The sequence below is a fragment of the Rhipicephalus microplus genome, chromosome 3 (genome assembly GCF_043290135.1).
Source record: "Rhipicephalus microplus isolate Deutch F79 chromosome 3, USDA_Rmic, whole genome shotgun sequence".
In the NCBI taxonomy this organism is placed as follows: domain Eukaryota; kingdom Metazoa; phylum Arthropoda; class Arachnida; order Ixodida; family Ixodidae; genus Rhipicephalus; species Rhipicephalus microplus.
Window position 1 is genome coordinate 254,572,361 of NC_134702.1, and position 14,954 is coordinate 254,587,314.

A 14,954-nucleotide genomic window follows, 5' to 3' on the forward strand; every position below is an offset into this window, starting at 1 on the left:
TCGCTCATAAAATGCTGGGGCCGAGGAATGGCGCCTTAGCCCAATTACCGCATCCAATATGCGACGCTCATCTTGCTATCACGCCTCTCTCTCTTTCTCTGATTATGTTTTGGCGATAACATCTACAGATACCACAATAGTTTGTTTAATAAATTTATCATGGATGTTAGTCGTCGGGGTGGAGATGTACCAAGAGTCAATAAGGACACGTATATGAACGTTAAACGGGGCTATAGCTGCCAAACCCCAAAACATACATTCGGCAAACCCTCATTTATCAATGTACAGTAAATATTCGATTGCCTTTGTGAAGGTGCGTTTTACTTTCGCATTTTACTGCCTCTATAACTCCAACTTCCAAGTTACTATAAGCAAGGCTGATCAGTTTTATCAGAGACTAAAGCGGAAACAATTTTTGGCATTTCAGAGTGGAAGAACTTAAACATGAAAAACGATTCATCACACTGATCTGCTCGCAACAGCTTTGACAGAGCAGCAGTGATGATATATCCTTTTCAAAGAAAATTATTTTCCAGTCCATAAAAAGTTTGCTTGTTTTAATTCGTAACTACATTAACAAGACACAGCAGAATTTCAGCATGAACACTGTGATGTAATATTATAGGGCCCCTGTGCAGCGCTTGCCTCTTCTGCAATACTACAGCGCAAGACGCGGAAACGTCGCGTAGGCGACCCGCACCGCAAAGAGCCTACAAGAAAAATCATCATAGTTGGCAAAACTTCACCTTGTTATAACATTGCCTCATAACATTTTCCTTTTCACGTTAGAACATAATTGAGTTATTACTGTTGTGACAGAAAACTTCGCCTTACTTGTTGGTTCCCCAGCCTGCAGCCAAGAGCAAAAGGGACCACGGTCAAAAGGCGGGGGTGGTGGTGGGGGGACTCAGCCCTCCAACTTTTCACAGTAGGGGAGCTCGCGCCCCCCTTGCCCCCCTGGTTGGTAATCCTATGTTAAGAAGCCTAATCGAAAACCTCAACGGCAGGATCCCTACTCGCAGCCATGGTAGAGAGCCATAGAGTTATTATACAGGCTATAATGTACTAGAATATATCCTAGTTCACAATAATACAGACTATATGCTCGCAGTGGCTGCTCAGGCCGTAAACGGTAAAAGGAGGATGAGAGCCAGTAAAACCCCTCAATACAGAGAAAGTAGCGACACTCTCGATTCGCTCGGAGGATTTCAAGCTGGACGGTTGTGCCCTCGCGATCTCCGACTTCAGCGTAGCTCCCGCCGACTGGTTCGCCCTCCGCGGTCTCCTGATGCCGTGCAGCTCTCGCATTGTGGCACCCCGCCCTTGGACTGCTTCGACCGGATCCCCACTTTCCTATCTCCTTCTTTTTTCCTCTCGTTGGCTGGCGGCTTCTTCTCCGTCTATTTTCCTTCTATTCTTTTAGATGCGGAGCATCTTATACTCGCGCCTTGTAGTGCGCCGTCCGCGCCATCCGCGCCGTCCGCACCGCTTCTCGAACATTCGACAGCTGACGCGCGCGCATGCGCCGTCGCGCCGTCGCCCACTCTTCCACCATCTGTGCATCCCTTCCTCCTCTACACACCGCGCGCGCTTCACTCCTCCACCATCTGTGCACCCTTCCTCCTCTACACACCGCGTTCGACATCTACAATTCTCCTGATTCTCCAGTGGACGCGCATGTGGCGTCGCGCTTCGAGAACATTCAACAGCTGACAGTGCATGCGCCGTCGTGCTGTATATATACTCAAGGTCGGCGCTCGCTCGCTCAGTTGCCGCTCGTCGGTTGGTTTGTACGGCGCGTCGACGTCCAAGGTCGCGGTGAAATGAATTCCAACGAATCCACAAACACAATGATCGACGTCCCTTCGACCAGCGCCGCCCTTTCGCATACGTGTGTACGTGTTCACTCATTTAACACCCCCTCCTACAACCACGTTAACCAATTTAGCCATCGACCAAAGTAAGTCGCAATTTAACGCCCCATTTCACAACCACGTTAACCAATTTAGCCATCGACCCAAGTAAGTCGCACTTTAACACCCCGTTAACCAATTATATGGTCCGCATCCTCCTCAGTGTTCCCCCGAGGGAAGCTGCGGGCAACTTTTTTATCCCTCCTTCCTTCTCCCTATATCTTTTATTCCCCATATCCCATTCCTCTGCTGACCTGTTGAGGTGTCCTCGTAAGGAGAGACAGTTACGGGTCGGCTCCTTTCTTTTCTGTTCTTCTGATATAACCACTTATAATATATATAGCGACACTCTCCTCCATATGCTTTCCAAAGTGTCCAACCCTCCTCCCCCAAGTGTCCAAACCTCATCCATATCCTCTCCCGAACAGCCACCGCACAGAACAGGCCACCGTGCGGGACCCGGTTTGTGCCATTTTTTTTATCAAGAATGCCATGTCACGCTGATAACACGCGCGATGCTCGTCGCGGCCCGAGAGGCGGAAGAGAAGTATGCGCGGCGCGGCGGTCAAAAGAATGCGGTACTTTTTAAGCAGGCTTTGGACCGGCCGTGACACAATACAGGCAACATTATGCCGGAACTTATAAAAAATATATATCAACGCTGGTAATATTTAGACCTCATTTTTGTACATTTCAAGTATTTTGTCTGCATAGGCAAGTTAAAATGTTAACTTTAAGGGTAGCTGAATTGAACTAGCGAAAACGAATACTTCATTAGCAACATTGGGCGCCACATTAAAATGCACCTTTTCTTTCTCCGTGTTAAAATGGGTGTTTTGAGCGGTTTAGCTGAAGCAAAACTTGCATTACTCGTGTGATTAGGCTGCTTAAGCGGACTATGTATATGCATCAGAACCGCTTAAATTTTGATTGATTCGAACGGATATTTCTCGGCTGACAATGGACATTCAACAGCTGCCGGAAACCCTCCTGCTTGAGATATTTATTCACCTGAAGTTCAAGGAACTTTGTTCATGCGCAGGGTAACTACCATCACCTCTATGTTTTTCACGTTTACGTACACCTGTGTTAGTTTGAGCAAGCTAGAACATCGAAAAGTTAGTGCTTACGTCGCATGCCTTTCTTTCACTATTTATGCGTGGGACATGCACAGGGTTTTTCATGAACATTGGGCTTGAATTAGACGTTGACTCCCGTGTACTGGCGTGACGTGCTCGCCTAATAAAACTGCGTCAAAATAGTCTTTTAGCCGGTTACGGAAAAACGGTACGGAAATACGGTGTGATATCACCGTACCGCTCCACCTTCCTTGATTTTTGTGCCTTAGCCACTTCCAGTCACAGAGTTGATATACTGAGTCTTTATATTAACTCTATGCTTCCAGTGAAGGTATACTAAGACCACAAATGCTTATTAAAGATTGGCGAGACTGTCTGTTTTTCGTGCGCTTTAACTGATAGTTATTAAAGATTGCCACAGTTTCCGTATCAGCAGCGCGAGACGACACCACAGATATCAGTTGTATAGAAGGAATACAAGACACACGCCATTGCCTCCGCTGTACACATAGCGCTGTCTGACCACTGATACTTTATTGAAACAAAGGTGGCCGGATGATGTACAGGAAACGTGCGCAGATGGAACATTAGTGCCGGCAGAAAGCGTCGTGTATCACAGTCCAGGTGTTTGATTTCTTCATGGGGCAGGGCAACTTTGATATCACATGTGACTTCTGCATCACTCTGGTTATACCATCACAATTGTTTGCCTATCACACTGCAATCTTTGTACGTTGGTTCACAAGGTCATTCTCGTCAAATCGACAAGTGTTTGCCCGCATGACCACTAGTGGCTACGCGCGCGACATTGTTATGGTGTTCCCTTTTAGTCTTCGGTTTTTCACACGACTACTGCGGGGAATAGATTACACCTTTTTTACTCTCTTCGAACAGCTTGACATGCCTGACTGAACATCCACGTGATTTACCTTTCCCATGGTTAGCTTTTTTGCACATGCCAGCCAATTTGGTGGATGCTGAAAAGGCTGTTTCCACACCTGCACGTTTTCTGATTCTTTTAAGGTCGTGTGAAAAGGTGATGCATGTCAATAATGTTTTTTATTCTTTCACTTTGTGGGTCTGACTCGCTGGCTTCTCATATTATAAGGCTACACCTTAGTTTTTGTGCAACAGGCTCAGAAGGGTAGCCAGCTTTCGTGAGCATTGTGCCTTAAAGGGACGAATATTTATGGAGAATAACAGAAAGCTCACCGGTCACCAAGTCTAATCACAGAATGGAAAAATGCTACGAAAGATTTGTTGTCAAAATTTTTCTACCTGCAGCGACTATGAAGTCTCGCATGCTGCAAATAGTGAGCTTCAGGAGTGGTTCGTGTTTGAGCATGGTGGTGCACTGCGCGTGCGCCCGATAGGTGTGAATGCACTGCAGCTCGGCTTGAGCCACTAGTGGTCACGACGGCGGTGCCGCTTGATTCTCACTCTGCAACTCTTTTTACGTCATAAGCAGCACAGCATAGGGTGGGGCTGGATAATAAAATGCATACTCTGATTTTGAGGACTGTCGTGCATAGCAGCATCAAACTATGAAGCTACGTACAGGAAAGGGATCAATTCCATGTCCAGCTTGACGGCTCCTCTACTAGGCTGCTCAACATAACCATTTTTGTTACTTATAAGTGTGCTTTAAAAATACAAATCCTAGTCACAATGCGAAAAGAAAGCTGGAATCTGTCATCATATTTAATGGTCTTTTCATATCTACTAAGGTCTTATCACACTAAGGTACTTGGCTGCTCACCCGCAGGTCGCGGGATTAAATTCCGACTGCGGCGGCTGCACTTTCGATGGAGGTGAAATGCTGTAGGCCCGTGTGCTCAGATTTGGGTGTAGGTTAAGGAACCCCAGGTGTTTGAAATTTCCAGAGTCCTCCACTGCGGCGGTTCTCATAATCATATGGTGGTTTTGGGACGTTAAACCCTGCATATCAAGACCTTATCACACGGTAGGCCCAGTTGTCGGTCTTTTTATTTCTGTGGTGTGCTCTTTTAACAAGTTTTAAATAGGCTGTAGCACAAAAAAAGAGGAATTTTTGAGCTCTGGGCTTGTATGACCAGCACACATAAAAGGGCTTGAAGTGAACTCAAATGTCTAACAATCGAATGGTATTGTAGGTTCACTAAGTTCAGTAAAAGCATCATGACGATGTCGCGCGGGTGTAGATACTTGTAGTCAAGTGCATTGCTCGTTGGGCAAGTTGGAACATACTTAAGCTCGGAGAAAAGAAACAAACTGAGAGGCAGAAGCTGAGACAGTGAACACAGAGGCAGCTACTAACAACTGACGTTTATTTTGAAAAACACTTCCTCCTAAGTCCGTACAGAGCATGCGCAATAGCACCATACTAGATCACTGTGCCAATATTATCCATGCAAGTTATCATTGTTTGAGAAAGTCGCACTCTTTCCTGGTGAAAAACCCCAAAAAAAAATGAGGATTACCATATTCGGAAACTTCTTCTGAAAAAATGAGTATGTACAGTTTATGTTGCGTCCACACATGTTTCTTGTACGTTTCTTCCAGTGGTATGAAATATCTCGCTGGTTTCCAATAAAAGATCAGTTTTCAGTCAGCACTCCCTGTGTCTTGTGTGCTTTCCTTTCTGTAGAGTCTCTTGTGCTGTAAATATGGAAACCAGAAATCAACTTGCCCAACATATTGCTTTGTGGTCCTGTATAGTTATCACGTCTCATTGTTGCCTCTCAACTGATGCATTCCTAACAAGGGTTCTGTGGTTCAGTGGACACCCTCTCGCTGGAACTAGGAGGGGCTAAAGCACAAGAAATGAAAAAGCTACTTGCTGAAAGACTAGTGCTAAGACAATGAACTGCAGTAGAGTATGCATTTGAACTGGTTGGTTCACGATCTCGAGTAGAAAACAGCGCTGAAAGATGGGATGAATAAAGGACACAAACCACGGTGCTAACAGCCATATGTGTTTTGTTCTTCCAGTCTTTAAATATATACTGCACCACGATCTCAAGGAAACAGAAAAGAAAAAAAAAGCAAACAAATAATATAACAATTATGATTTCCTCGTGCAGAGGCAAGTAATTGCCTAAAGGGACACTAAAGTAAAATGACAATTTACGTCAGAGTTAAAGCTCAATATATGAAAACTCCTAAAATGACAAGAATACATGCGCCGCAGTAGGGCATTCTCAGAATGATCCTGATGACATCGGACAAGCCTCCCACAATCAATCACAAGTAATTGATCTAACTGCACTAAATAAGGAACCTTCCATGCATAAAGAGACGCAATGAAGTGCTGCTTGTTTTCATTTGATTGAAGGAAAAAAGAACCACTGGCTGTTACGATGGGGAATGGTGCAAGTGGCTCAAAAATGCAGTTTTCACCTGGTTAAACTGGACAGGGCGTGCCATCCAGTAGCGCCTAGTTGAACCGAGTAGGCTTGCAATTTTGAAGGCCATGGCAGAAAATTGTTCAATGACCCTTGTTGGTGCTGTGGCTCCCACTACTTTTCCTCTGCTGCAACTATGGCGTCGTTGGCTGCACATTAAAGTCGGGCAACGTTGTGCATGCAACAGGGACATCACACGTTTCGTTGACGCGAATAACTTGAAGTGTGCTAGCCCGATGCGAACACCTAAAATACGATTTTATTTCAAAATAAACCATTTTGTGACACAAAAGTATCATTACGAGGTTTATGGACTGCTATTTTAACAATCGTCGACCTAATAGTTGCCTTTAGTGTTCCTTTAATGGGATGGAAAACCTAAATCCTTTAAAAGGAGCGAAATGGAGGGCAGGCCGACACCTGCCTTGCCGCCTTTATAGCTGTAGTGTGCTTCAGAAATAAGACACCTGCTTTCATCTTGCTGTTTTTACAGGAAAATCAAGTTATTAAAAGGTAACTGGCCACCGCTTTTGTTGCAGCGAAAAGACAGTTGAATATCTCTAGCTTGTTTTCGGATGTTCGCATGCTCGTGCACGCGTTCATTAGTGCACCGCCCTGTCTAACCAACATAACGCCCTCAAAGAAGAGGAATCTTATCACTATTATGACAGTCGACATACTTTTGGCAATGCTTCTTGCTAAATTTTTGTCTTGGATCTCTTGATTTACTTGCTCACTCAGGCTACCTAGCTTATTTCTAGCTGGAAACCTAGTGTGGGCCCTGCTGACCACTTTTATGAGATTATGTACCACCTTGTGCACTTGAGGAAAGACCCATACTAGTTGATGGATGCTCTGTCTAGCAACTTCATTTTCCTCATCACTTCGTCAAGCATTAAATATCTTTTCTGTGGGGTGGAGTTCATCGCTTCCGGATGGGAGATTGCTAGTATCATTAGCATGGAAATGAAATAAGTCTCATTCTTAGAAACCACCTCTGGCAAAGTTTGGTGGGCACATGTTCGCCGCCGCCCTCACGTATTTGACACCTATGATGACAGTGTCATGTACTGCTGTGCTCAGTATGAGCGACAGAATTCAAGTGTGTGGCCGAGTGCACTGTCAGGTTGTACAGTGGTGCCAACTATGGAATACACTTGAGTAGTCGGGAGAGCGTTCATTACTGTAAGTGCACATTGAAACCACTTGTTTGCTTTCACCCTTACCCTCCCTCACTTGAATGAGCCTTTTGCAGTTTTGTTTGCTTTATTGATGAAAAGTTCCATGCTTGTGCATTAAGTAATGGTAGCAGTTATCGCTTTTTGATCTGATATCACGACAGGGCAAAACTAATGCAAGCATGAAAGCAAGTAAAGACAATGCACACTTTCAGAAACAGCTAAACCGGTAACTCTAACACATTTCCTGATCAGCGCCACTGTACAACTGTGCATTGCACTTGGCCCCGCAGTCCCATAGTGTAGCTCATGATCAGTGCAACAGTGCATTATGATTTGCATGACATGGCCCTCTCACACCAGTCTCAGTTACATATAACTAAAATTGGTTGGACATGACAGTGAGTGTATGATGGAAATAAATGAGAGACTGTGACCTAAGAGACCTAAGAGACCTAAATGAGAGACTGTGACCTAAAAGACCTAAGAGCTGTGAGAAGACCTAAGGTCTTCTCGCAGCTGTGTCATAAACTTGATGCATATCAAATTGATATCGCATTAGATGAGCATAGGATAAAGATGAATGACAGTTCATTACATGATGCTAATGGCATATAAAACATGTACGTCGTTGTTTGCAAGACATGAATTTGGTGCTTTTGTAATGATTTGGCATGCCTAATGTATGCAGAAATGGCTATGGCATAACACGAGTGCTTCACAGCAAAAAATGACTAGTCATAGCATGAAAGTCACGTCATTTATATCATGGTCTACAAAACAAAGTCTTAGGTTTCTTCTGGCCATTTCATCAACTTAGTATACTCAGCAAAGCTTCAACTTAGTCTGATTGGTACGGTATTCTCATAATGTTGGAAGTTTGTGGACCACTTGTTCTGTCCCCTTTTTTTATGATTCCTTATGTATTTTGCTCAGCTCAACAACATTGGAAAACTTCTTATGTGCCAAAATTGGCTTGTCACGACTACAGGTTTCAATGGCAGGGTGCTATATACCAGAATAATCATTGGGTTAGCTTGGTATATACCAGAATGTACATGAATGAATGCACGGCAGACATGCCTTAGTGAACAATATGCCATTAAGCGAATTTCTTGATTTGGCTTAATGCCAAACAGTGCGTTCTCAGCGGCAACTCGCTCACTGCTTCACATTACATTTATTCCCATAGTACGTGGTAGCTGCCGGATTGTTTTGTTTGTGCAAATAATGGAAGTGTTCATTGCTTTTACTAACCATGAACAAGTTCTTCACTCCAAACTGTAGATCCACTGAAAGACGCACCACCCATGAGTCTTGTTTGATCCTAACATTCTATCACAATATGTTCTGTCTACTGACTTTTCTTACAAAATACTCACGTTTTTGCTTGTTGTGAATGTTTGCCTTACAGTGTTTACGTGCTCAGGTAGCCATCCTGGGCTTGATATAGCTAAGCACCACCCATTATGTTGCCATGCAGATTTCCCCCTTTGCTTGATGCCATTGTAAATCAGTTGTTTTGTTTTCATTTCTTATAGTCCTTATGAAAAATTTGTATTCATAGAGCAGCTGCCATGTGCACTTCTTTCATGTTGAAGACTATGTGTGCTGCGCATCTGCACGTACAAACTGTTCTTATTGACGTGTGGCAGCTTATAGGAACGGCAATGCCAGTATAATTTTGTGTGCCATGTGTATCGTGTCGCTGAGATTGAAGAAACTGGGATGGGGTGGGGGAAACGAAAGTTTGCAGGAAACTGGCCTCCATGTTGCTAGATTTCCTCGCGGCCAACACGAGAAGTGGCAGATCACTCGGTTGCTCCGTCTACTGCTTATGACTATAACAGTGTTTACGTTCGCCCTTTGTTAGAAACGCAGGAGGTGACAGCGATGGCACTCATAAGAGAAGATTTGCGCGCCGCAATGTTTCCTTTCCAAAACAGCTACCTAAACAATCCAGGTTCACGTACAAGTTTCAAAGTCTAATTGCAGCTACTCGCACATGCCTGTGCTGCTGTTGACACCATTAGTATGTTTATAACATTCCTATGACAATGTTAGACAGGTAGCTCATATGTGTCATCTATTCTCAGCGAACAGACTGACTGCAATAAAGCGCCTTGTTTGTTGTCTGTTTGTGGATTTTAACAAGGTAGCATTTGTGAATGCAAATAATTTTGCTGCATCATGTTTACGAGCACATGTCGAAAGAATATTTAGTAAAACAACAGCTAATCAGTACATATTTCTTGGAGCAACTGACACTTTTAATGTTCCCTTTTCATGTGCGTGAGAAGGGGAACGTTTTTACATTTCAAACATGTTCTACCAAAAGGAAGTTCTACCAAAATAATTTTGTTAGAAAAAAAAAAACAGGAAACAAGGGACAATGTTTTAATTGTTGTGTGCTAAAGCACTCTCCCAGCCATCCTACACTATATGCACAATGTTCAGGCAGCTAACACTGAAAACATGCAAAAATTTATAACCTAGGACAAAGCTTCATTGTCAACGATGGCAGAGCTACATGTGATTAGTTGGCAAACTTGTGCTTTTGTCTCATTCTGAGGCACTTCTTTGCATGCAATAGTTGTCAACGTAATCACTAAGAAATGCTGGCAACATGTACAAGCTCTTTTTGTGCGCTGATTGCCCACTATCAAAGCAGATATGAGCAAAAGGCTGTGACAGCATCAGCTATACTTTTTTTAGTACACTCTATAAATGTAATTACGACACAACCTTATAACATGGTGTTGAATGAGCAGCTTCATCAAACCTCTGATAGATTGCAGCAATCTTGCATCAGGTCTACATCCCTCTTGCCATCTGTCTGTCTCTCTCTCTCTCTTTTGTGGCAGTGAGGTGATATAACAAAATGGCGGGGAATGGTCACAAGTGCCACTTGTCCTCCAAACAAGTTTACACTGCTCGCTAGATTGGCTCCAACAGCATCAATACTGCTGTAGAGTATAAAATAGTGCAGGCAATGTGTCAGGGTGTCTGCTAACCTGGAAAACCTGGAAGAGTCGGGGAATAGCTATAGATTTTTTGAAAAAGCCTGGCAAAGTCATGGAAACTGATGGCAGTTTGTGCGACTGTCATGAAAATGATGGTTACTATTGATTAAAACTCAATAAGTTGCTCCTTTGGCTGCAACAACAGTAAACAGCTAGCTATGAAGAATAATGATAAAAAAAAAACAGGCAGTTCTTAACTGTCGCTTCTGTTGATCACATAGCATATCACACTTTGCAAGTACAATATTACTCACGCTGATAAGTTTGTGTGTTTTTGTCTTGGCCACAATCTCTGATGACTTGAGGACAAACTGGTTAGGCTAGAAGTTCCATCAGCAGAAGCTTGCCCCCGGCCTTGTCAAGCTTATTCATGGGCAATGCAATGGAAAACGTCCTCAGCTACTACCCTTGAAAAAGTGGCCTGGTGGCCCGCATTTTAAGGGTAGCACAGGGTAACTATTCAACAAAAAGTCTCACTTCAGTTTCTTGAGATTGAGTTATTGATTCTGTGTTTACTGTTTAGCATCGCATCCATAGAAAAGTACATCAAAGGACAGGCGTCGGCATTAGTGATTCATTTGCGCAATCGTGTTATCTGTACAAAATCAATGAACTTGTTGCCTCCTCGTACAGCCACGGTGCTGCCCTGCTGAATATTGCGGCCTGACAGATTTTTCCGCGCTATTGCATGTTCGTCAGTGCTTTAAGCACAACCCCTGCTTTCATTACAGGTGTGAAAGCCCAGACAAATAAAATGTAAACATAATAGATAACCACCCATTTGTGGCATGAAGCCACTAGTGAAACCGTACAGATTTCTCAGCAAAAAAAGCTTTTTAGTTGCCGAAAAAGTCGTCCTGGTCTGGGGATCGAACCTGGCACCAACGCTTTTACGGGGCGGTTGCTCTACCAATTGAGCTAACCAGCAAGTTAGCAATTGGCAGCGCGAGGGCAAATTCATCAACAACTTAAAGCACATGGGCACAAGTGATGCTGATTAGTTCTCTGGAGATCCGCAAGGTGGCAGAAGGGTGAAGAAAGGGAAAATAGGCTATCATTCATTTGTGGCACGAAGCCACCGAAAAATCTGTTGAATTTCTCAGAAAGAAAGGCTTCTTAGTTGACAAAAAATTCGTCCTTGTCTAGGGTTCAAACCCGGGACCAAGACTTTTCTGGGGCAGTTGCTCTACCAATGGAGCTAACCAGGGAGCTAGCAATTTGCAGTGCGAGGGTGAATTCATCGACACGAAGTAACGAAGCACGAGGTAATGTAGCATAGGGCTTCTAATCAAGGAAGACAAACAATATGTCATGTTGGTTTTGCATAGTACCAACTCAACATGGCCTAACATACAACACCCAAGACAAAGTACTAAGCTAACTAATATCACTTTAATGAACCAGCTCTAGCAAATGAGGTGAAAAAAAGCTTGTAATAATAACTTCTAAGGTTCCATAATAAGTTCGCTTCACTCTTCCGGTACCGCACAAAAATGGTCATTTTTCATATGTCTTGGGAAGATAATTTTTATACTAGTTTGAAAAATACTTCAGCGAGCATTGCAGCATACCAGACTTTGCACAATGAAATGCTCTTATGTTGTAGAGCAACAAAAATATTTTAGAACGAATAAAAATGTGAAAAGTTTGTAATTCTTGGTTGCCAGCTGGTAAGCAGTGCAATGAACAACACTATGTATGCAAAGATATTCTAAACAAAAAAATTCTGGATATACATTTTATAGATAAGTGACCCAGCAAGAGCATCAAAAATAATGATTGTTGTACAAAATTTTCTTATTCACATAGACAAAGAAAATCAGTACCGAGGTGCTGCTTCATTGCTCGTGGCATGCGGTGAAGCATTGTGTGGTTTTCCATCAGACATAAGTGAACTTGTACACTTTTCTTAGTAAATTTTTGTTTAATTGTGATAAGAGTCTCCAAGTGTTCCAATATAGATGGATACCAGTGATGTCAATAATCCCTCTATAAATGAGATGTCGAATGAACTTCTATTTCATCTAGCGTCACCTATTTTCATGAGCCACCTCGCTCTGCATAGGTTGGCGTTCTAATATATTGTGACGACGCGAGATTGACGAGCACACAAAGCGCCTCAAACAAATACGATTTATCGATCGCAGGAAACAGACTGCAACGATTTCTTCGTCTTTTACCCTCGGCCAAAGACACTCGCGCTCCTTCGTTGTCCTCACTACTGGCACATACGCGCGTCATTATTCCCTCTTTAAAAAAAAACATCGTCCCAATGTTAAACGTTTGAGAAGCAAGGCGAAACCAAAACTGCACAGTTAGTCACTGAAAGTAAGGCTTCATCCGAAGCACGTGGACAATTTCTGGTGAATGTCTGCGCCGCTTTGAACACTGCACGCCGTCCGGAACAACCTCGTAGTTGACATCACTAATGCGTCGCAGAACCTTGTAGGGTCCGAAGTATCTTCGCAACAGCTTTTCGGAAAGCCCACGCTGACGAACAGGTGTCCAGACCCATACTTTGTCGTCCACGTTGTATATGACGGGTCTGTGCCGGAGGATGTAATACTTGGCATCGTCGTCTTGCTGTTTGGTGATTCGCAACCTGGCAAGTTGTCTGGCTTCTTCTGCTAGCTGGGTAAACTCTTGGGCGTCTGTCTCATTGCCATCATTTTCATGAGGGAGCATTGCGTCTAACGTTGTTGTAACCTCGCGTCCGTAGAGGAGATTAAAGAGTGTCTTCCGAGTGGTCTATTGACAAGCTGTGTTGTAGGCGAACGTGACGTAGGGCAAAATGATGTCCCAGTTCTTGTGCTCTACATCTACGTACATGCTTATCATGTCAGCCAGGGTCTTGTTGAGGCGTTCGGTGAGCCCGTTGGTCTGGGGATGATACGCCGTTGTCTTCCTGTGAGCTGTACCACTTAGTCGGAAAATGGTGTTCAAAAGCTCGGCCATGAACGCAGTACCTCTGTCGGTGATTATTATTGCGGGGGCACCGTGTCTTAAGACGATGGCTTCGATGAAAAATTGCGCCGCTTCAGCTGCCGTTGCCCGTGGCAGAGCGCCTGTCTCCGCGTATCGGGTCAGGTAATCCGTGGCGACGATTATCCACCTGTTTCCAGTGGCAGACTTTGGGAAGGGGCCCAGAAAATCCATGCCAATTTGTGCAAACGGTGTCGCCGGCACTCGAACAGGCTGCAGCAGGCCAGCTGGTTTGATGGATGGTGGCTTGCGGTGCTGGCAATCTAGACATGCCTGCACGTAAGTTTTGACAACTTCGGCAAGTCTTGGCCAGTAATAGTTCTGCCTTATCCTCGCCAACGTTCTTGCGTAACCCAAGTGACCAGCGGTAGGTTCGTCGTGACAGGCTTGCAGTACCTCACGGCGAAGCGACGAAGGAACGACGAGCAAGTAGCTGCTGCCGGTGGGTGAAAAGTTCCTCTTATAAAGAACGTCATTTCGCAAGCAATACGACGGCAGCCCTCTCGCAAATAACTTCGGAACGCTATTCGCTCGCCCTTTTAGGTAATCTATAAGTGGTAGCAGCTCAACATTGCCACGCTGCTGTTGAGAAAAGGTGGCAGTGTCCACAATTCCGAGAAAGGCCGTGTCGTCATCGTCGTTGTCCGGGGATGCCGTCTCAACAGGAGACCGAGAAAGACAGTCGGCATCGGTGTGTCGTTTTCCCGACTTGTAGGCAACAGTGAAGTCAAATTCTTGGAGCCGAAGACTCCATCGTGCAAGGCGGCCAGACGGATCTTTCAAGTTGACTAACCAACAGAGAGAGTGGTGATCGCTGATAATTGTGAATGGGCGGCCGTACAAATAAGGACGAAACTTCAGGACTGCCCATACCATTGCAAGACATTCTTTTTCCGTCGTAGTGTAATTAGCTTCAGCTCGGGACAGCGTCCTGCTGGCATAGGCGATCACGTTTTCATTGTTGTCCTTCGACTGTACGAGCACTGCTCCAAGACCCACATTACTAGCGTCTGTATGAAGTATTGTCGGTGCGTCTTCATCGAAGTGGGCCAGTACGGGGGGGGGGGGGGGGGGGGGGTGTTTGCATTCGCTGACGAAGCTCGTGAAATGCCTGCTGTTGGTCTTCGCCCCATCTGAAGGGGGTATCTTCCCGAGTAAGCTGTGTCAATGGCCATGCGATGCGCGAAAAATTAGCAATAAACCGCCGGTAGTAGGCACACAGACCTAAAAAACGTCGCACCGATCTTTTGTCTGATGGTGTCGGGAAGTTTGCCACGGCGGCAATTTTATCCGGGTCGGGTCGGATCCCTTGGCTGCTCACGACGTGACCGAGGAATCGAAGTTCGTGGAAGCCGAAGTGGCACTTTTCTGGTTTTAGAGTAAGACTGGCCAAGCG

General features: G+C 44.6%; 1 protein-coding gene across 2 annotated transcripts in view; it reads left to right on the plus strand.

The window, feature by feature from the left end:
* Window positions 1-2,720: 2,720 nt before the first annotated feature.
* The window catches only part of LOC119168619 (F-box/LRR-repeat protein 12), a 67,767-nt gene continuing 55,533 nt past the window's right edge, over window positions 2,721-14,954 (plus strand). Inside the window, exon 1 of one of the 2 annotated variants that reach the window (XM_037420016.2) lies at window positions 2,721-2,956. In XM_037420016.2, coding sequence (XP_037275913.2) covers window positions 2,874-2,956 — 83 coding nt within the window. In that variant the 5' untranslated portion in view covers window positions 2,721-2,873. The remainder of the gene's footprint in view (window positions 2,957-14,954) is intronic. The other variant, XM_075890913.1, reaches the window with a different exon arrangement.